This window comes from Lynx canadensis, chromosome E1 (assembly GCF_007474595.2).
Source record: "Lynx canadensis isolate LIC74 chromosome E1, mLynCan4.pri.v2, whole genome shotgun sequence".
Classification (NCBI taxonomy): Eukaryota; Metazoa; Chordata; class Mammalia; order Carnivora; family Felidae; genus Lynx; species Lynx canadensis.
Window position 1 is genome coordinate 42,508,196 of NC_044316.2, and position 22,832 is coordinate 42,531,027.

The following is a 22,832-nucleotide window of genomic DNA, read 5'->3' on the forward strand; positions in this document are numbered from 1 at the left end:
AGGCCCCACGAGCCTGGGGTCTGGGGGGCGCTGGCGGGGCTCACCTGCACGGGGACAGTGCAGCTCTCCTGCTCCGGGGTTCTGGGGAGGGGTTTGGCCAAGGCCGCTCCCGCCTGAGCCAGGGACTTGGAGCTCTTCTTCTTGCGTTTCTTCTGGGCTTTGCTGCGACGCTTCCCCTTCCAACACACACGGGCCATTTTGCCCTCGGTTGCGTGGGCCACATTGTTGGGGATCTGATCGAGACTCTCGGACTGGCTGTCAAAAGGGACGGATACGCACGTCGAGTGTGAGGAGGCAGGAAGGCGGAACAGCTCGGGTAACTGCAGTTAGAGTCGTGGAGACCTGAGCTCAGATCCCAGCCCAGGGAGTCCTTGTGTGAACGTGGGTGAGTTCCTAAGCCCCAAGGAGCCTCCATTTTCTCATTTATAAAATGGGTGTAGGATTTCCTGCCATGCAGAGGAAGATGAGGTTTAAAGGAAACCGCTCATTTAGAAAGCCTACCTCGGCGCCTGATCCCAAGGCAAGCTTCCGATAGACAGCAGCTATTACTACCGTGATGGGGTGCACACGGCTCTCTGGGGGGGGGCCGGGAATGGGAGGACGTGAGGTTCTCTCACCGCTCTCCAGGGTGGGCTGCCCCTGGAGAGGTCCCGGGGTCGGGGGGCGTGTGGCTAGGAGGGCCACACTCCCCAGCGGGCATTCTCAGCTCTGACAACAGTCTGTTTCTGTTGCCTCTGGACGGAGGGACGGTTGAGTTTGGGCACCAACCCCCCGGCACTGGTTCCTGGAGATACCTGGTTTCTGGGAATGTAAGTTGCTGTATAAACAGACACCGTGGCTGGGCTGATGCCTGGTATCAGGGGAGCCTCCCCTCCTCCGACAGCCTACAGGCTCACTACCACCATGGATCCAAGCTGGCTTTCCCCCTGCCAGGCATTAAGGCATTGGCCACAGAATAGTGTCTGAAAAAGCCGCAACCTTAGCTGCCCCCCCCCCCAAATGGCCTCATCTTCTGCCCCCCGCAAAGGAGGCAGACTCACACCAGTCTTGGGTGGGGGGTGGGGTGGGGGGGACTGCTAGAGGCCTATGGGCTTCTCCCAGGCACCTGAAAGAAATGGGCCCATCAGAAACCCCCTACTCTGGGCCGAAAGGCATCTGGGGCGGCATAAGGAATCGGATCAAACACTGAACATTTCCTGGTGCAAAAGCAGCAGCCTTCCCCACAACCTTTTCATCACGAACGCTTTCCAAATCCCCATGATAAAAAAGTCCGTCTGTTGGTAGAGGAGGGAACTGTTTTCCAGGTTCAACCTGCAGTTGGCCAAAAACCATCTTTGGGGATGGGGAGCCCGGGGAGCAGACTGAGCCCCCTTCTAGCCTCCTTTCCACGGGGCCCCCCAGCTGTGAATCCGTCGGTCCCTTTCTGATCCCAAACCTTCATCCCTCCTTGGGTGTGTCTCGAAGGGGAAAAGACACCAGCAGGTTTCTCTCATAGTTCGAGCGGCCCCTCGGCGCCTGCACTCATGGTCACGCACCAGTGGGAAAAAGACTCCTGTTCCCAGCACCCTCCCTATTGATGGGAAACGAGGGGGAGCAGCAAGGACTCCGAGGAGAATAAAAATAAAACGTCAAGCTGATGGGACCCAGAGGCAGTCATCCACACGCCATGAAAAGCTTTTGAAAAGCTTCTTTGGCTGACAGAGCGGTTCAGCCAGGAAAACCTGGGCGGGCTCCAAGAGCTGAACCACAGGTGCTGGAGGAGGGAGCCAGGGGTCACTTGGGAGCGGCCTGAGCGAGCAGCTGGGGGAGGAGGGATGATGCGGTTTCAGTTCCCTGGGCCCCATGCAAGCTGGCCTCCTTACCTGTACTGTTTGGACCCGGCGATGAAAATCCGCTCTGAAAAGGTAGGGCTGAACTCTTGGCTGTTCTCACCTTGTGAGTCAAGGAAAAGAGAGGTTGGACAGGCAGAAAGGAGGAGCGGAAGAAGAGGGACTCGGCACTGAGGAGACAGACATTTTACAGATACCCTCTTGGGCTGCCGTGCCTCGGCCTCGCCACCTGCCTGCTGGCCCACCCCCCCTGCCAACAAGAGCAAAGAGCATGCTGATAATAGGGGGTGATAAGGGTGCCCACCTCACTTCACCGTGGCCCTTAACTGAGATGATCTATATAACACATAACACACCCAACAGAGTGCCGGGCACGTAGTAACAGTTCAGTAAGTATCAGCTCTTGTGGACGTCTGTTATGTGTGTAAATGCGTGTATTATGACCACGGGCATCTCGCTCACTCCATTTTAATTTGTATTCTCTCATCGCTTCTCAAAAACCAGCCAGAAGGAAGCGGAACTCAGGGCAAGATGTGTATAGGTGGGAAAATGCCACCACGAGCTGCCGGGCTCTCCCCCGAGAAAGCCTCTTGGAGGGCAGGGGAGAGAGAGAGGAGGGCTTCTGGCCTCACCCAGGCACCTGGGGGTTTCTCAGGCTCTGGTGGCAGTCACCAGGCAGAGTCATTTTGAAGTATCTTGGGTGGAAGCAGAAAGGACCAGACCAGGCCCCGCCCTGGAGTGGCCTATGTCCCCTCAACTGGCTCAGCAGGCCCAAGAGCAGGTGTTCATTCTCTAGGGTGGGGCCACCTCAGCATGGAAGGTGGTGAAGGGCCTATAGGCCCCAGAGGGGCTTTCCAGGAGACCTGGCCTTTCCTGTCTGGGGCCTCTCCAGAGATGCTCAGGCTGCCCAAGGTCACAGCACAAGGCTAATGGCCTGCCAGACGATCCTGCCAAGAGCCCTAGGACCTGTGAAGCCTCCCAGCTCTCTTCCCCTGCTCCGGTCGTGACGGGCAAACGCCTCCCTGCGCCACTCCTCCCTTCTGTGCTCTGTTCCCCGGCACTGTTACGGCTCCTGCTTCGACTCATTCTTGGCCTACCCCCCAGGCTGTGTCTTGTGAAAATCTCAGAGAGCCGCTGCCCTGACCTCCCACCCCTGCGCCGTGCCACCCTGGCACAGGGACCGTGCCCACCTGTAGGCCCGCCCACCTGCCCTCTCTGTCCCCAGCCCGGGCCCTTACATTCGGCCTGCGCGATGATGGAGATGGCGGCCAGTCCTCCCTCGGAGCCTTCCTTGGCTGTGCCTTTGGTGATCACGTCGTTCAGGATATCCCACTTCCCGCAGAACACAGGGCTCTTCTCTACGGCCTCGAGCTTGTTAGCGGGGTTTTGCTTCTTGCCCATCGCCTGTGTCTTCTCCTTGGCCTTGGCGAGCTCCTTCTGCCCGGCCGCCGAACCAGGGGCGCCTGGGCAGGCCATTTCCATCACTGCCATCTCCCAGGCTCACGCTCGCCCTGAGGGACCAGACGCAGAGCAGGTCACTCTCGGATCCCACAGGGCCCCGGGCCAGGCTGGGTGGGAGGAGAAAAGCAGGGGGAAAGGCTCTCTGCCTCATACATTTACCTTCCAAACAGCCCAAGTGACGAAGGAGTCAACCTTTCTTGTTCCTTGTGGCACAGGCCCCCACCCCCGGTCCTGTCAGCACACCACCACAAACAGACTCCCCCACTCCGTCCACAAGGAGGATTCCAGCCCACTTCCTCCAGAACCACCACGGCACCGACATCTGGGATTGGTTCATTCTTGCTTTTACAAATACTGGCCGAATCGTTTTCTGTGGTTCATTTTATGGTGAATTTTGCTCCCTCAGAACACGGTGGTACATTCCATACTCCAAAACTGCCAGTTACCCCACTGACTCTACACAAACCTTGCCTTCTTAGAGGACATGTCTACACTGGCCACGATGGCTCTTTTCCAAATGGGGAGAATCAAGTTTTTGTTCTCTTGCAGGAGGTAGATAAATGTATGTGTGTGTGTATATATAGCTTTATGTGTGCATATATACATCTCACACACACACACACACACACACACGAAATGTTACAAAGTCTAAAAATCAGCATGCAAATGACAGCGCCTGCACTCGACTCCTTTCCCAGGACACATCTGTCTGTGGCCTTCCAGAAGGAACTGCCATGCCTCCATCTGTAATACTCATTTGCCGACAACCTACGTATCCTCATTCTTCCAGGCAACATTAGTAGTGGAATTTGTATTAGAGCCCCCAACACCAACCTGTACCTCTAGAAATCTGAAGACAAAGCACAGGGCTTCAACTCTCTGGGCTCTCTCTCCAGCGGCCCTGTGTGTTCCCTGGAAGCCCCAAGGGGGTGGGAGCCCGGCGCTGAGGCAATCTGTGCAAACGGCACGTGGACTAGAACTGTCAGGAAAGAGATCTGCACCGATCTGGGATTGCTCCCATCTGGGAACCTTTTTAAAGACTAGGACTGTGGACTCCCAAAGCGTAGTTCCCTCCTGGGTCATGACTTGCTTTAGACCAAGCCTGAGAAGGCATCACATTCAGACAGGTTTTTAATTAAGTGCTCTCTGCTGGCAGGTTGGTCTAAAGCCGTTGCTAACAGATGGGAGTGCTCCCTGCTGTAAGTGCACTCATTCCGGAACACGCCTCCATGTGCTCGTGGGGCAGAAAGGCAGGCCGTGTGAAGGCGAACCTCTACACCGCTGGCCCTTTGCCCTGGGTGGCTAGAAGCTGACATGGGACGGTGGGGGGCTGGGCATCTCAAGGCCGAAGCCCTCTTCCTCTGGAGTCTGCCTCCCTGCAATGGCCACAAAGCACTGAACCAGCTCCACTGAGCGGGAGGGTGAGGGTGGGATGGGCTTGTTGGTCACTACTAACTTGATCCTTTCATCTCTGCCTTCAAGGGTCTGCTGGCTTCGAAGTCAGAGCAGCTCCAGCTTTCAGCACAGATGCTCGGGTGTGACCCCGAATTCGGATGCTGAGGAGGCTGCATGGGAGGTCTCGTTGTTACCTGATGACCTTAAGAAGTCTAAGGGGTGTTCTGACTTCCAAGTGCCTACCTATCTCAGCCTCTTTACCAGGGAAAATGGGGTCTTAGAAAGAAACCCCGCGGCACTTGGGTGGCTCAGTCGGTTAAGCGTCTGACTTCGGCTCAGGTCACGATCTCCCAGTTTGTGAGTTCGAGCCCCGCATCGGGCTCTGTGCTGACAGCTCGGAGCCTGGAACCTGCTTCAGATGCTGTGTCTCCCTCCCTCTCTGCCCCTCCCTTGCTCATGCTCTGTCTCTCAAGAATAAACAAACAAACAAACATTCAAACGAACAAACAAAAAACGAACCCCAAGCCCTCCGGACCTAACACCACTAGAGGTGTGCCTGCAGGGACCTCAGCAGTGCTTTAATCTCATTCTCACTTGAAGAAACTGATGCAAACCAGGTGGAGACTCGCCCAAGGTCACCCAGCCTCCTGCGGCACTGCAGGACCACAGCCTGGAACCTCCAGCTCCAGGCTGTACTGCCCCCTCCCCAAGTCTCCTGCGCTACAGGCAAACTCAAGGGGGAAACTCATGGCCCTGCCTGGTCAGAAGGCTCCTGAGGGCAGGAATGGTGCCCTCAGAGTATAGCACGGCGGGGCACAGACGAGACGATCGATGTTGGCTGAATGGGGGAATCGGAGGATGACCTTCAGAGACAGGATGATCCCGGGCACCAGGGATAAAGAGAAAGTTCCATCTGAGGAGTGAGACAAATGAGGCCAAGCTGTCCGTGGTTGCTGCAGGGGCACCCAGCTATTTGAGAACTGGCTGCGTTGGGCTCACGGGGCTGTCTCTGTCTGACATGGCTCATCGTGAGCTAGAGCCCTCCAGAGAGGCTGGGGGGCGGCCCCTCTCCCCCAGGAGCCGTCCTTTCACCTTGGGGGTTAGCTGGGCCGCTGGCCAGGGGCTCTGATCCCCCTCCATGAGCATGCTGGGCTCCCCAGGCCCAGAGAAGCTGAGGCTGAGGCAGCCGGGCTAAGGGCCTCCTCTGCAGTTCCCTGATGACTCATCCCACAGCCTGGCAGGCAGAGAGAGGAACAAGCAGGCCGTTGAGAAACTAACCCAGCAGCTGGCAGCTGAACCTGTGAAGGGCACGGGAAAACAGGCTGACCCTCACCTCCCAGGGCCACAAAATCACGGCCTGGGAGCTGTACGGCTTCTCCTGTGCCATGTGACCGTGACTCAGACCCTCGCTGACAGCCTCCAAGTTCAAGAAGCTATTCTCAGGATACTCTGGCCTGACGGCAGGTCTCCTACACATTCACACACGCTTGCTGCCCCCCCTCCCCCCGCCTCCTTCCCTACTTCTGTAAGGGGCCTGGCCTACAAAAAACCGGGGTTCTCATGAAGCCTGGGACTGCTGGCCGGGTGGCATTTTCAGCCCTGGGCTTGTTGCCCCGGACCGCTGCCCTACAGCCTTGCCCCTTCTCTCTCCCGCAGCTTGTGGGGTGAAGACTGAGTGGGGGCCAGCTGCGCCTCTGCCTTTGAAGGCTTGTCAAAATCCTGATCCATTACTCAGTCTGGACGCCCTCCCCAGCTCCACTCAGGTCTCAAATGCATTCTGCCCCTCTGCTCTCTCGCAGGGCTGAAGACGTGGGCCCTGGCAATAGCCACACCCACTCAGCTCACTGACAAGGCCACGAACAAAAGGGGAAAGAAAGGTGTGGAATTTATTCAGTATCAGACCCGACGTGGGGCTCAAACCCACGACCTGTGAGATTATGACCTGAGCTGAAGTTGGCTGCTTAACCGACTGAGCCACCCAGGTGCCCCAGCCGAGTTGGGGAATTCTTTTTTTTTTTTTTTTTTTAATTTTTTTTTTTTCAATGTTTATTTATTTTTGGGACAGAGAGAGACAGAGCATGAACGGGGGAGGGGCAGAGTGAGAGGGAGACACAGAATCGGAAACAGGCTCCAGGCTCCGAGCCATCAGCCCGGAGCCTGACGCGGGGCTCGAACTCACGGACCGCGAGATCGTGACCTGGCTGAAGTCGGACGCTTAACCGACTGCGCCACCCAGGCGCCCCAGCGAGTTGGGGAATTCTTAATGTGGCTTCAAGGACAGCTTCAGGATGGTCTGTGAACCGCAGAAACTACAGTTTGTATTTTTCCAGAGAAGAGGTCCACAGCTTCCATCATAATTTTTAAGGGTCTGACGTTCCCCAGGAGGTTACCATAGTCTCTCCAGAAGATCAAGACCAGGGTTAATGCCTGATTTTGGCATTGCTCTTCGTGTCAAGGAAGAGCTCAAAAACACAGCAGTTTCCTACCCGACTGCAAGTTAGAATGGCCTGATGAGTTTTAAAATGCACTCGCCCCAGACATACTGAATCAGTTGCTGGGCGTTAAGCCCAGAATCTGTACTTGTGACAAGTTCTCTGGGTGATTCTGATGCCAAGGGGCCAGAGACTGCCATCTGACCCCTGCTCTATACTGTAAGGCTGTGCCGTCCAAAATGGCAGCCACATGTGGCTCTCTACATTTAAATCAACTGAAATTCAATCACATTTAAACTCAGTTCCTCAGTCACACTAGCTATCATATTGGACAGTGCAGATAGAGAACATCGCCATCACCGCAGAAAGTCCTAACAGACAGTTCTTATTTAAGGCTAGGACAGTAATGTTTTCTCCAACAGCAAAATTTTTGTTTCTGGGATCCTGGGACAGGAGTTTAGACTAAATGAATTGCCGATTAACTGGAAGGTCCGAAAATATGCTTTAATTTGATCTTCAGTGATGATAACCTTTCTAAAATGTATCATATTTCAGTTCCCTCTTTTAGTGAGTACAGTAAAAACACCAGACTAGGAACTAGAGGATAGGAGTTCTAGCTTTGGCAACTTAAAAAAAAAAAAAAAAAAAAAAAAAGGCAGTGAGACCATTTTGTCAAATGAAATCCTAGCTCAATGCCCAATATATAAAAGAGCTAAAAGCATGCAAATGATAACGTGGTTCACATTAAGAAAGAGGTGCTCGCTAAAGAAGGTGGGTGGGAGCCCCACATGGTCAGCTTTCTCTCACCCACCCAGGATTTCCGTGGAAGCCGAGGTCCTCTCTTCTGAGGAAGAAAGCTTGAAAGCCAGTGACCTAGGAAATCTTCCAAGGTTCCTTCTAGTTCCCCAACTAGATTTGTTCCCCAACCAGATGCAACTGATTCGTCAGGATCACTGGAGGGCAGGATGACCGATTCGGAATCAACACTGTCGATATTCACTAAGCACCTACCCTTATCGACCTCATTTTCAGATGTGAAGACCGAGGCTTGGAGAAGGTCAGTGGCCGGCCAGAACAGCCACACAGCTACAAGCTGCAGAGGTGGGGCTGGACCCACGTGGCTCTCTCCAAGCCTGCATGTTCAACCTTGAGCAGACCACCCAGATTCTTCTGTTAGCTGCTCCCGACTTGTTTTGAGAACCAGGTGAGGTAGCGTACATGACACGCCAGGCGGTCTGCCCGGCCCACAGAAGATGTTGGATCAGAGTTCGTTTTCTTGCCCTGCGCCTGGCTCACAAATGCCACCACTGAGACAATGGGACTTCTCCGTGTTGGCATCATAGAGTCAACGTTTCCAGCCGTAGCTGAGGCATTCAACGCACTGAGCCTCGGTTCTCTGTATATAAAAGGGAAATAAAAATCTCCGTTTCGTAGGGTCATCTTGGAAATGTCCGCTGCGGGACCAGGGCAGACCGGGGCAAATCCCTGTCATGACTATTTCATCTGGAAGTACAAACTTATCCTCTTCTGAATGCCCAGAGGGGACACATAGCAGAAGCAGAATGACTCAACTTCCTTCATAAGATATTAGTTGAAAACCAATCTTATTCTGATGCTTCCTCTTTTGAGCCTTCAGCTTGCCTGGCCACTAGGCCGCACTGGGCTGGCTTCTGCCTATCAAGAATGAGGGGCTGTGCAGGAAGGGGAACCAAGGTCAAGTGCAAGGCAGCGTGAGCAGGCCTGGCAAAAACAGCCATCTGGCCTGGCAGACCCAGAGATCCCCATGTACACTCAGCCCCGGCTCCCCTTTCTACCCTGCCCGCTCTCCCTAACCTCCCCTACCCCCAGCCTCTGTCCCAGCCAATCTGTCTCTTTCACTTGCCTGAGCGCAGCAGCAATGGGTAAGCCTCTGTTTCTTTTCTTTTGCTCACTCTGACAATACCTTTGCTCTAGTAGACAATACCTTCTTCCTTTATTACTATCTGTCTGGCCCTCACCCATCCTTTATAACCGATCCCCTCAATGAAGCACCTGCATTCACCCCACAAGCGTTCAGTGAGTGTCCCCTAAATGCCAGGGCCTGTACTATGTGCTTTGTCTCCTTTATTGAGGAACCTCACAGGAACCTTGCAACGTTGGTGACATTATTCCCATTTTATAGACGAAGAAGTTAAGGCTCTAAGAGATAAGCTGCCTGTGGAAACAAATGAGGCCCAATTTACACAACTAGAGTATCTACCATGGGGTTAGGGCTCAAGCTTTCTGCCCCCTTCCCCTAGGACCTAAGTATTCCCAGGTCCATTCTAGAACAAAAGCTGAGCCACTGCCTGGGTGGCTCAGGTGTTTAAGCATCTGACTCCTGATTTCAGCTCAGGTCACCATCTCACGGTTCTTAAAAAAAATTTTTTTTAAATGTTTATTTATTTTTGAGAGAGAGAGAGACAGAGAGAGAGAGTAGGGGAGGGGCAGAGAGAGAGGGAAACACAGAACCTGAAGCAGGCTCCAGGCTCCGAGCTGTCAGCACAGAGCCCGACACGGGGCTCAAACTTATAGACCGTGAGATCATGACCTGAGCCGAAGTCGGACGCTTAACCAACTGAGCCACCCAGGCGCCCCTTTCACGGTTCTTGAGATCAAGCCCCGTGTCCAGCTCCATGCTGACATCAAGGAGCCTGCTTGGGATTCTCTCTTTCCCCCTCTCTCTACCCCTCCTCTGCTCTCTCTCTCTCAAAAATAAATAAACATAAAAAAAAAAAAAAAAAAACTTGTTGGCAGAAGTACCTGGAATATCAAGGAACTGAGCAGGATTTTACCCATGTGTCTATTCCTGCTTCTATTTTACTCACAGGGTTGGCCCACTGTTCACAATAATTTCTTAGCCTGGGTAGGCAGGAAGCACAAGAGCCAAAAATGAGGGATCTCCGGTAAAGGCGGAATCAGCAATACGCTGGACAGAGTTCTAGTCGAGTTACACCACCGGGATGTCAGGACTTTCAACCGGATTAGTTGTAACAGGCCATTTCATTTTCTTAAAACAACCACAACAAAACCCCCACATAAATACGTACACGTGGAAACAAGAATTCCAGGAAAGACGGCACTACCTTCACTGAAATAGTCCCCGAGGGATGTGCGTTGGCAAGCAGAAACGTAAGCCAGAGAAATGAGATACAAGAAACAATGGAAGATGCAGGAATCCGTGTGACACGTGGGTCAATTAAATTAACAATGGCATTAAAAAAAAAAATGTTTAGGGGCGCCTGGGTGGCTCAGTCAGTGGCACAGGTCATGATCTCACGGTTCAGGGGCTCGAGACCCACGTCGGGCTCTGTGCTGACGGCTCGGAGCTTGGAGCCTGCTTCGGAGTCTGTATCTCCCTCTCCCTCTGCTCCTCACCTGCTCACACTCTTACTCTCTTTCTCTCTCAAAAATAAATAAAAACATTTTAAAAAATGAAAAAAAGAAAGAAAATTCCAATACAATATGGTCACGCAATGACCCACACAGACACACAGCAGATGTAATGGGGACACGCAGAGGGGCACCTGGCCCAGCCTGGTGTGTGTCAGGAGGGGCTTCCTAAAGCCCTCGGGCTACATCTCAAGGGGCGAGCAACAGTTGCCCAAGAAAAAAGGAGAAGGTATTGCAGGTGGAGGGAATGGCAAAAGTTGAGGTGAGTCTAGGAGCCTCAAACAGCTCAAAGTTGCTGGTGGGCAAAGCTGAGGCCTGGGAGCCCCAAGAGAGGAGTTTGCAGATTGGGTCTGGGTACCAGATCACGGAAATGTGTTTGGTCCCGATGCAACTGCAGGGGTTAATTCTTAGCCAGAGGGGTAGAATTCAGAGGCAGAGTTCCAGAAGATGGAAGAACCTACAGGGTAGGGGGTAGGGGCAGACGGGGGTGGGAGTGGGGAGGGGGGTGGACGTGGGCGTTTAAATGTAAACTGCGCGCTCAGGACAGAACCCCCACCCCACCTCCCAGCACCCTATCTCCCGCCAGGGCTGACAGCATTTAAAGCCGCAGGCCTGGGGGAGGCTGGCTTAACTCCCTCCCTCAGGCCGAGAGGCTGAGCCAGCTCTGGGACCTAGAGACACGTCTGAGGAAGGAGGAAGGAGCACTCTGAGTTGAGACTCAGCCGGAGGAATCTCCAAACCGGCCTCACGCGCCAGCTTGAGGCCTGCTTCCCAGGAGGGCAGTTTCCGCCTAAGCGTTTCCCATTAAGGAGGACAGGAAATGTGAACGCACATCAATCATTACAATCTCACCGATCAATTGTAAAATAAAAACCTGACATGCCCGCAAAACCTCAGTCTCGCCAAGGCCACGGGTCAAACTGCCGGGGTAAACACAATGTATGGAATGAAATTTCCGACTGTCCCCCGACTGCCACTACACGGCCGCCGACGCCGGCTGGCCCCGCACGTGCAGACACACTGCGGTCCGTAGGCCCCTTCAGGTGGTCGAGGCAACCACTTCGTGTCTGTTCACTTCCAGCTTCTCCCAGACCTCCTCCCATCCCAAGCTAATCTCAAAACATCACATCCTTAACATAACCTCAGGTTCAGAGATATCTGTTGGCTGGGCACGGCTTCTGGGCCCAGTATCAATTCTGTGGTCCATAATCTGTCCGACTGCTATCTCCCTAAAAACACAGGGTTTGGGGGCGCCTGGGTGGCTCAGTCGGTTAAGCGGCCGACTTCAGCTCAGGTCACGATTTCACGGTCCGTGAGTTCGAGCCCCGCGTCGGGCTCTGGGCTGACAGCTCAGAGCCTGGAGCCTGCTTCCGATTCTGTGTCTCCCTCTCTCTCTGCCCCTCCCCCGTTCATGCTCTGTCTCTCTCTGTCTCAAAAATAAATAAAACGTTAAAAAAAAAAAATTAAAAAAACAAAAACAAAAACACAGGGTTTGGCTCTGGCCAGTCTGGTCTCTCCACACCCCACTTGCATGGGACTCAAATCGACAGGTCCCTGTGTGTGTTATGTCCTTGTGTGGGTCACCCTGGACATCCTGCTTTTCCTTCACGGACCAAGCTCTCGACTTATGCCTCCAGGAAGTCCCTCCCAACGGTTTTATCGCACTAACAATCTCCATTTCCGACTGCTTATGGCACCGGCTCTCCTCACCATCTCCCTGGTCCTTAACCACACCCTCACCTTCTTCTTCTTTTCAGTTTATTTATTTTGAGAGAGACAGAGACAGTGCAAGCAGGGCAGGGGCAGAGAGAGAGGGAGAGAGGGAAAATCCCAAGCAGGCTTGGCGTGGGCCTGATGCGGGGCTCGAACCCACGAAACTGTGAGATCATGACCTGGGCAGAAATCAGGAGATGGATGATTAACCCACTGAGCCACCCAGGCGCCCCACACTCTCACACTCTTTACTCATCAAATGAAATAATGCAGATGAAACACTCTGGAAATGAGAAACCCTTACACCAAGAGAAGACAGCCATTTCTCTTGCGCACAACTCAGAGAATTGTGTCTAGGTATGGAGCAAACAGAAATATGGAAAAAGGTGCCAAATCAGAGACGCTCAGGGTGTTTTATGATAAAACTGGAACAAAAGGGTCTAATGACAGGGGGAGGATAATTATTAAATAAATGATGGTACAGCCATTCATAATGTTTACAAATAGTTTTTAACTTTATGGAAAAATGCCAATGGAACACAGAAGTAACAGAGAAAGGATTCAGAATTATATCTAAAGTATGACCCCGCCTAGCATGTGTCCGTCCGCGTATTACATCAACCTTTATGAAAATGCAGACACTTAGCATAGACACGCGGCAACAGCTCTCTCTTGGGGTTTAGTGGTGTTTTGATTTTTTTTCAACTTTTTAAATTTTTCTACTTTTTTTCAACAATCATGTATTACTTTTCTGTTTTCATTTTTTTTAATTAAAAAATTTTTTTTAAGTTGATTTATTTATTTCAAGAGAGACCGAGAGAGTGAGTGGGGGAGGGACAGAGAGAGAGAGAGAGAGAGAGACCCCAAGCAGGGGATTGAACTCAAACTGTGAGACCATGACCTGAGCTGAAACCAAGAGTTGGACGCTTAACCGACGGAGCCAGCAGGCGCCCCTCTGTTTTCATTTTTTAACAGATAATGTTTCCAAGTCATTAAAAAAAAAAAAAACGAAACAGAAAAGATATACAGTGAAAAGTGTAAGTCCTTCTCACCCTTCCCCCATCCCTCTGAGGGGATCCCAGTTAGTGGTTTCTTGTATGTCCCACCAGAGATGTCCTCTGGGGAGTATTACTTTGTATAACAAAAACAAGCTATGACTAGAAAAGGGTCTCTTGGTATGGGATAAGAATTTAAGAGGCATTTTGGCCCATGTTTGTGAGGGGGACTTCATAAATACGTGATGGCTGCCTCCTGCCCCCAGTGGAAACCTCACCAGAATCTCGGTGGTCGGTCAGTGAGTTCTGGGAGCACGGCTACTAACACAGAAGGCTGGAGACGGGCAAGCCCGTCCTTCTGGTTTTGGTTTTCATTCTTCTCTCTTTCTTGTTTCCCGCTGGGGACTGTGGGTTTTATCAGTTATGACTCAAGCAGTAGAAGGTGGCCCTCTCAGCCGTCCTCAGCTCTGATGACCCCTGCTTCCCTGCTTTTATTTATAGTCATGGGAGACAAGCGTTGCAGTAGCTGAGGCTGTGTTAGTGCTGGATGGAAGAAACACTTGTGCGCACAAGTGGCCCCACAGACAAGGGGACACACAGCGGCCCTGGACCAGACAGAAAGCCACCAGCCCCTCCTTCCCTGCTTACGTCAAGGGTGGGACCTGAGGGGTGGGCTCAGTCTGGGAAACCCAAAGAAGGCAAGTTGTTCTGGCTAATCTCTCCTACCTTCCTGATGTAATATCTGACCTGATTTCTTTTTTTTTTAATCTATATTTTGTTTTCAAATACAAAAGTAATACTTGTTCACTGTGAAAATTTCAACCATACCAAGTATATAGAGAAAGAAAGGAAGAAAGGAAGAAAGCAAGAAAGCAAGAAAGCAAGCTTTGCCCCATTGCCTCCTCCCTACAATGTAAGAAACCCTTAAATTTGGTATAAATCCTTCTAGGTCCCTTAGCATTCATGTACAAACATAGAGTTCGGGACTGGTTTTAAAAGAAACACAGGCTTATACATACACAATATTCTAATTTTTTTTAACGTTTATTAATTTTTGAGAGACAGAGCGTGAGCTGGGGGAGGGGAAGAGAGAGAGGGAGACAGAATCCAAACCAGGGTCCAGGCTCTGAGCTGTCAGCACAGAGCCTGATGTGGGGCTCGAACCCACAACTGTGAGATTATGACCTGAGCCAAAGTCGGATGCTTGACTGACTGAGCCACCCAGGCGCCCCTACATACATAATATTGTACAAGTCGCATCTTTCACTTAACAATAGATTATGGATACTGTTACATTTCAGTGTATGTTAGATCTCTCTCATTTTTAAAAAAAATTTTTTTGATGTGTATTTTTGAGAGAGACAGAGACAGAATGCAAGTGGGTTGGGGCAGAGAGAGAGGGAGGCACAGAATCTGAAGCAGACTCCAGGCTTCTGAGCTGTCAGCACAGAGCCCGACGCGGGGCTCGAACTCACGAGCTGTGAGATCATGACCTGAGCTGAAGTCGGACGCTCAACCGACTGAGCCACCCAGGCGCCCCTCTCTCATTTTTTTTAACGGTTCCATAAGATTCTATGGTATAAATATACCACCATTTCTTCATCTATTCCTCTACGGATGGACTTGCACATCGTTCCCAACTTTTCACTCTTGTAAGTAATACCGCAAAAAACCCAAAAACTGAAAAACAAAACCACTCCCCCTGCAACCGTTTATTTACTTCTTTGTGCACTTGTATAGGTTAATTCTGGGTGGTAAATATCTGGGGCTGAAATTTCTGGGTGACCCTTTTCATCGTGGGCTTGCTCTTTTCTCATTTCTATGTGTCAGAAAAGTAGGCAGCATCGATCAGTCCGGGACAGGTGGGTTCCCAAACGTTATATCAGCTATTTACTAGAAAGATGCTATCCTTGCCTTCAAGGTGCTTATAATCTAGTTGGTGAGAATGGATGGCTGGATAAATAAATGATAAAGCAATCACACAACGATCTTGGGATCAGAGGGCCTTTGGAGGTCATTTATTCCAAGGTATCACTTAATAATCCTGAGGACGGCCATCTTAGCTACATTAACAGGATGGCCTTGGAGTCAAAAGATCCGAGTTTGAACTGGAGCCTCTACCACTCTGGTGTGTGACCAGGTGCAGATCACTTACTCTGAGACTCGGGTGTCTCATCTGTAAAACAGGGATGCTCAAACAACAGGATTTTACAGGCCCATTAAACGCAAGAAGCAATCTCTAAATGCCCAATACTGTGCCTGGAATAAGCGGGTGCTCTATAAACGTGAGCAAAGCCTCCAGTCAGAAGGAAGCTGTCCCAAGATGAGCAGGCCCTTCTGGGCCTGGAAGTACCAGTTGTCTGAAAGTCCTTGCCTCTGCAGTGCTGAAATCTACCTTGCAAAGCCTCTAGCCAGCAGCCTTAGTATCAGGAGGAAGGTCTGGAACAGACGCTGTCAGAATAGGAGGGGAGAATCCTGAGACCACAGGGCAGAAGTAGTCAGCCAGGAAAGGCCAAGCTACCAGGGGGATGTTCTTTGAAGTGCATTCGAAACCTGCCTTCCAGCTACTTTCTCTGCTGGCCGTGCCTCAGCTCTGAATGCACTAAGGAACGAGCTGTGGGCGGTGCGTAATGAACCCGGGACCCAGAATTCCTGGGCAGCTCACGCTGAAATTAGCCGTCCTGTGGACATCTTCAAGTGTTTTCAACAAGCTGCTGCTATGTGTATACACATTAATTACTCGCCGGTTGTCAATAATAATAAAAATAATAATGGCAGCTATTATTGCATGCTACCTATCAGGAAACGCACGTACTATTTCTTGGGCCCTCACAGTGACGCTGTGAACAAGGCGCTAATATTGTCCCCTTTATGTGGGGGAAGACACTGAGGCTCAGGGGGTCAAGAGATCAGTGTAAGGCTACTCTGCAAGGAAGTGGCAGAAGTGGGATTTGTACACAGGACTCTTATGTCAAAAAGTACATACTCTTAACCATGATGCCCTATTTTCAAATGATCTAAGCTTTAAGAATTGGGGGGCGCCTGGGTGGCTCAGTCAGTTAAGCGGCCGACTTCGGCTCAGGTCATGACCTCACGGTCCGTGAGTTCGAGCCCCGCGTCAGGCTCTGTGCTGACAGCTCAGAGCCTGGAGCCTGCTTCAGGTTCTGTGTCTCCCTCTCTCTCTGACCCTCCCCTGTTCATGCTCTGTCTCTATCTCAAAAATAAATAAACATTAAAAAAAAAAAAAAGAATTGAGACCCCCCACACAGAAGCAGCCACAAGCCAAAGGTCTGTTAGTGAGAAACCCAGGGACTGACCCAGGAGGAAGCATCTCAATTAGGGAGCATAAACGCAGTTGGCCGGCGTTCTGGAAAAAAGACACTTGAAACGGCGATGGGGAGTGAAGACTCCTAGCAAGACACGTGGCAGGCTTGTGTTCATTCCCTAGCCCACCCACGCCCAGCACAGGTATCAGCTAATACATACCTGGGCCCGTCACAAGGACCCATTCTATGACAAAGTTCAAATCTGCTATTCACTTTATGTTTTTAAATGTTTATTTATTGAGAGAGAGACAAAGAGAGAGAAAGAGAGAGACAGGGAGAGGGAGAGAATCTCAAGCAGGTTCTGCGCTCAGCACAGAGCCAGACGCGGGGCTCGAACCCACGAACCGTGAGATCGTGAACTGAGCCAAAATGAAGCGACTGAGCCACCCAGGTGCTCCAGCCATTCATTTTAGAAAACCTGGCTCCAGGCTATTTCGCTTTGGTTGTTGTTATTGGTTTGGTTGTTTGGTTATTTTTGTGGTTGTTGTTGAAGGGGGGTCGGGGACAGAGGGAGCAGGAAAAAGAATCTCAAGCAAACCCCAGGGAGGGGCCCTGACCTGAGCCAAAAAATCAAGAGTGGATCACTTAACCCAATGAGCCACCCAGGCGCCCCCCTAGGTTGTTTTTTTTTTAACAGCTACCGTCTTCATAAACATCGCCAGTACCTTGTCCTCCAGGCCCCTGATAAAGAGCATTGTAGACGCTTTAAAAGAAGTGTTACGATGGCATTTTCAATTCAACTTTTGAATCCTTTGCAGGAGGAGAGCCAATGGCGGATCGAAGATGCCACTGGGGCCTCACTGACCCACACAGACAATTATGGAATTGGTATGCAGGAGAACGTTGGGGGAGGGGAGTAGTATTGAAGGGGAAAAAAAAAAAAAAAAAAACCCCAACCACACGCATGCTTCATTTTATACACTAAACTGGCAAGGAATTTTTAATGTATGTTGTGTAAAAAAAATTTCAAGTGTGTTCTGTGGGGGTATTTTGTGTATTTAAACATTTTGATTAAGGGGGCCTGCAGGGGATACCATTCGGTAATGATCAATTTCCAAAGATTACAGTGCCATAAACTGCCCCCGACACCAGAATCATGCCAAACACAATCAGCTTTCTTTTGATGAGTCAAAATGCACTTCTGGATCTTGCCAAGCCTTGAGGTCATCATTACAAGCAACATTTGGTTGTGAAAAACAGCTCTCCTTGTTTAACCTTTTGAATTGGATTCTGAGCAAGGGAGCAGTTCCCTGGGCTACGGTTAATCCCACTGAAATACAACCACTTATTCCCCTCCTCTCTGGGTTTGTCTCTGGTTTTCCCAAGTGGCACTGGCTTCGAGCAGGGTCTACCTGTAATTCAGAGCAGATGGAGAAAGACAGGCTCAGCCTCCCTGTAAGGGAGGAGGCTCCAAGTTCGTTGTAGTCACTGGTGACTGGTTTTGAAATTGAGGAACTAGTTTGAGGAACCTTAGAATAAACAAGAAACCCAAACAACTCGGCTTTCCACAGAAGACTTCCAAGGCGCAGGGGTTAATGGAAGGAAGCACCGTGGCAGTGGAACCCTGCCCATGGCTTCATTTCAGATGCTGCCATACCATACCCTTTGGCCGACTGGCCTGAGGGACGACTTGAGGACGTGAGCAGCAAAGGTGACTTTGACGCGTCCCTGTATAATACAGCCCCATTCTTGCCCTCCTCTGGGAAGGGAAGAAAGGCTTGGGACCTGTGGGATAACGGGGAATATTCCAGAGGCTCTCAGAGTAATCCTCGGTAAAGGAGGGGAAACCGCGAATAGCCTGTGGCTCTCTCAGGCCATCAGGGCCTAGAAGGAGGAATATGGATGCTACTCTTGTACATTCACTTGACCACAAATACTTAGCCAGTGGTTCCCATTCTCCAGGTGCCGTGCTGGCCAAAAGATGCCACGGTGGCCAAGACAGACAAGGTCCTTGCCCTCACGAGGCTTTCACCGTCGTAACCCTGGAAAGGCTTTTCTGGAATGCTGAACTTGGTTATTAAGAAGCACTGTCATGGGTCAGGCTTTGAATCATCTGCCTACGAACCTGTGTCGGAGTGGCACCAAGCACATGGGATCGGTCACTGTGTCACTGCCTTCTCTATTCCAGCCTGGAAGGCTGGGAGAAGTCAGCCACGTCTTTAATGGCTGGCTCTCTGTGGTCTGCTTCTGCTCTGAGCCACGTGCAAGCACACGTTTCTCCTGACTGCCATACGCCTCTGCAACTATGCTCCTTTCTCCTAGAGTGCTGAGGTTTCCAGATTGTTCTCAAGCTCCTTTTCCAGGCTGACAAGTGGTACAAGAGCCCAAGATGAGAAATGCTGAGGGTGTTCCCACCCGGACACCTGCAGAATGGGAGGCGGCGCTCCTTGCCTCCGAGGAGCTGTGTGTGTGACCGTACCGGGCCCCGCAGGACAAGGAGGGTCCCGGGCCACCACGTCTTCCTGGCTCCTCTCCAGCCTCCTCAGTCACGGTTCATTATTTAGCACCTGCAAGGTCTGTCTCCTCCCGCCCCGTCCCCACCACAGTGAGCTCCTCGAGGGCAGCACCTCAGTTATCCCCATTACTATATTCTAGCACCTGCCAGAGCCTACAACCGTGACATTCTTGGCAAGCACTCACCGAAAGGGTGACTGATGCGCTCCTGAAGAATAACCTGGTGCCTCGGCTCCAAGAGTCTGGCCAGCCAGTGTCTGAATGTCCAGACCGGCCATTCATTCGGTGAGCCGGAAGGGGCAGAGACAGCTCCCTATACCAGGGGTCACAGCACGGTGCTTATATTCTTTCTTTTTTTCTTTAAAAGTTTTTAATGTTTATTTATTTTTAAGAGAGAGAGAGAGAGAGACAGAGTGCGAGCAGGGGAGGGGCAGAGAGAGAGGGAGACACAGAATCCGAAACAGGCTCCAGGCTCCGAGCTGTCAGCAGCACAGAGCCCGACGCAGGGGCTCGAAGCCATGAACTGTGAGATCGTGACCTGAGCTGAAGTCGGACGCTTAACCGACTGAGCCACTCAGGTGCCCCAGCACGGTGCCTGTATTCTGACTATACGGGGGTACAAGGAGGTGTCATGCAAGCTGGGTCCCGAGCCGCCCTTGTCCCCTTTCCTAAATGCTGACCTTGAGACCCAATGATCTCCAAGTCTTTGAGAAGGTGACCCTTCTGAACTAGGCAATATCCATCTGGGCTCTGATGTGTGCACATATGCTCGCTAGGAGGTAGTACATACACAAATCTCCGCCTTTTACATTTATGTCTGTAAAGCTATTCCTGCCTCTCAAAGTACAGCACCTACCAGCTGGGACTACTGAGCATGGGCTCAAGAAGCCTGGTTCATCCAACTCACTTCTTGGGCCAAAGAAGTCCATTTTCTAATCTTAACTGGTAATGACATCCTCATCTGAGGCTGGGTAAGGCCCCCTTTCCTCCTACCCCTCCCACCCCAGGTCATCCCTGGTATTGACCAGCAGACCTAGGAGTACTGGCAAATTCTGGCCCAGTAAAAGGACACATCAATGAGAGCATCAGGTGGGTGGTTAATCGCAGACACAACGGCTCTTTGCACTTACAGGGGCCACCATCCCGATCCGACATCATGCTCTGCCCATGAGGAAGAGCTTCTTTGCTGAGAGTTGCTGGAGGCATCCAGCTGGAATGACATCCGACTGCTCTGGCTTTCCCGGCCACCTGCATGCCACGGGCGACATGTCTCTTCTTCACGGCGGAAAGATACAGAAGGGCTTCTTGGTGCCCCATGGCTTTGTCCCCTCGCAATCAGTCATTAATAGTAACTGAACACCCACTTTGGGTAAGATACTGCTTGGGGAGGTAGGAAGGTACCTTAAAGGTGCAAGCAACCTTTGAGACTTCCGGGTAACCCTGCCCAGACTTGTATTTTCTTATCAACCTTGACCTCCTTTTGGTTACACAAACTTCGTGGTATAAGAGAGTATCAAATGAATAGCTTTCTGTTGACTTTTTCTTAGACCCACAGCAGCTGCCGTTCTGGCTCCACCCCTCCCAGGTCTGGCAGAGCTTGCAGAAAGGCTGAGAGGCATGGGGCCAAGGTGGGGGAATAAAGGAGGAACTGGTGAAAAAGTACAATTCCTACCCCGGGGGCAGTTCCTCTGTTCCGTGGTCGCAGCACAGCATAGTGAAAAGAGCCTGGGCTTTAGTTCAGATACTGCCATTAACTGGCCGTGTGGCCTTAGGCAACTCTGCTCCCTTGGGCCACAGTTTTCTCTTTTGTAAAACGGGGGAGAATGTAGGGCGCCCGGGTGGCTCAGTCGGTTAAGTGTCCGACTCTCGGTTTTGGATCAGGTTGTGATCTCCCAGTTTGTGAGCTGGAGCCCTGAATCGGGCTCTAAGCTGACAGTACAGAGCCTGCTTGGGATTCTCTCTCTCCGCCCCTCCCCTGCTTGCGTGCTTTCTCTCTGTCAAAAATAAATAAATAAACCTTAAGAAAAATAGGGGAGGGGTGCCTGGATGGCTCTGTCGGTTACGCATCTGACTCTCGGTTTCAGCTCAGCTCATGATCTCGCGGTTCATGGGTTGGAGCCCCGCATCAGGCTCCGTGCTGACAGCGAGAAGCCTGCTTGGAGTTCTCTCTCTGCCCCCCCCCCCCACCGCCCCCGGTTGCTTGCTCTCTCTTTCTCCAAATGAATAAATAAAAATAAAAATCATTTTTTTTTAAATAAAGAAAAATAGGGGAGAATGTAAATGATAATGATCATTTCTAGGCTGTAATTCTAATAGCTCTTTCTTGACACAGTGCTTGAGGCCTAAAGGTCACTTAGCCATGCCTGCCTGAAGTGAGGGCTGGCTAGTTCAGATTGATGGGGTGTGCAGATGGGGCTGAGGTGGAGTCTGTGACCACCTGCAAGGTAATACTAGTTTTCCCCCCGAAGGCTTCAATAAAGTCAAGGCCACTTTGAGGCTAACCGTGGACATTGCCTACAGATGTCCCTGATCAGCAGTCAAGCTGAACACCAACCACACTGGTCTAGAAGAGAGAGTCTGAACAAACCTTGTCTTGATGGATAGCTGGTCATGGCCTTAGTGCTGAGAGGGTGAACAGAAGCCATAGGAACCAGAAACTGGCTGGCAGGGGTGTCTCAGGACTTTCCTCTGCTCCTTCTTTCTGGGCCCAAACGCTGGTCCCGGAAGTGTCGATAACTGAGGTGGCAGTGGGCTTGGAATGACACTGTTCTGAAGTCCAGGGTTGAATCTAGCCTTCTTGATCACCGCAGCTCTTTACAGCCTTCCAACTCAGGTGGCAAAAAGAGAGGCAGGTAGAAAAGGGTTCCCTTTTTCACACCAAAGTATGGTTTGCATCTCTCTGCTCTTTGCCAAGGGGTTTCCCAGCTCCCTGGAGCCAAAGCTCCCCTCCAGCTTCTTTGCTGACTGTCACTGGAAGTGGGCCATTTTCCACCCTCAAGGTGGCTGGACTCAGGAGTGCAGTGACACTGCTGATCTGGGCTCTGTGCCTTGTTCACATGACCCCCCCCCAACCCTCCCCCCCCCCCCCCAGTCAGGGGATCCATCTATCTGTCGGTTGGCAAGCCTTGGCTCCAACCCCTGCCTCCAAAGCCCTTCTGCTGAAATGAAAGTGATTTCTGACAAAGAGCTGTCTCTTCTTTTATAAAGTGTGTGTGTGTATGTATGTATATATATATATATATATATATATATATACACACTTTTTTTTTTTTTTTTTTAGTAATCTCTACACCCAACGAGGGGCTCGAACTCATGACCCCAAGATCGAGAGTCGCACGCTCTTCCGACGGAGCCGGCCAGGTGCCCCGTGGCAGAGAGCTTCTCTGACAAGGTCTGCTCAAGACTTCCTCTGTGACTGTGCCGGGGAATAAGTCGCCTGTCACCTACACCCCTGCACGGGTGACTCACCTTCTGGAGAAAGTGCTCTGCTCACCTAAGCAAAGCTGCCTGGAAAATGACTAAGGCACCTATCAAATGCACTCTGTGGGGCCGACCAGTTAGTGAGCCGGGTCCAGACACGCTGCCTCTCACCTCCGGCCTGAAGTCAAGTGTGGGGCTACCACTCCGGGCCTGCTGGTTTCATTTTCATCTGAACTGAGCTCCACATGAGGCTTGACATCCGGTGATCTATTTTTTCTAAAAACTAGGTTCACTTTAGAAATGACTCTGGCCATGAAGGCAGCTTCCCCAAGAGAAAACAAAATGTTATTTAAAGGGAACGTCAGCCTGGTGGGAGCCTATATTTTTGTTTTGTAT

The 22,832-nt window shown here is 51.3% G+C and overlaps 1 protein-coding gene across 1 annotated transcript in view; it reads right to left on the minus strand.

Annotated features, from left to right (window-relative positions):
- The window catches only part of MAP3K14 (mitogen-activated protein kinase kinase kinase 14), a 44,150-nt gene that overhangs the window by 16,794 nt on the left and 4,524 nt on the right, over positions 1-22,832 (minus strand). Inside the window, exons 2-4 of the mRNA XM_030295609.1 lie at positions 3,068-3,340; positions 1,863-1,932; positions 45-255 (exon numbers count right to left, since the gene is read on the minus strand). Coding sequence (XP_030151469.1) covers positions 45-255; positions 1,863-1,932; positions 3,068-3,320 — 534 coding nt within the window. The 5' untranslated portion in view covers positions 3,321-3,340. The remainder of the gene's footprint in view (positions 1-44; positions 256-1,862; positions 1,933-3,067; positions 3,341-22,832) is intronic.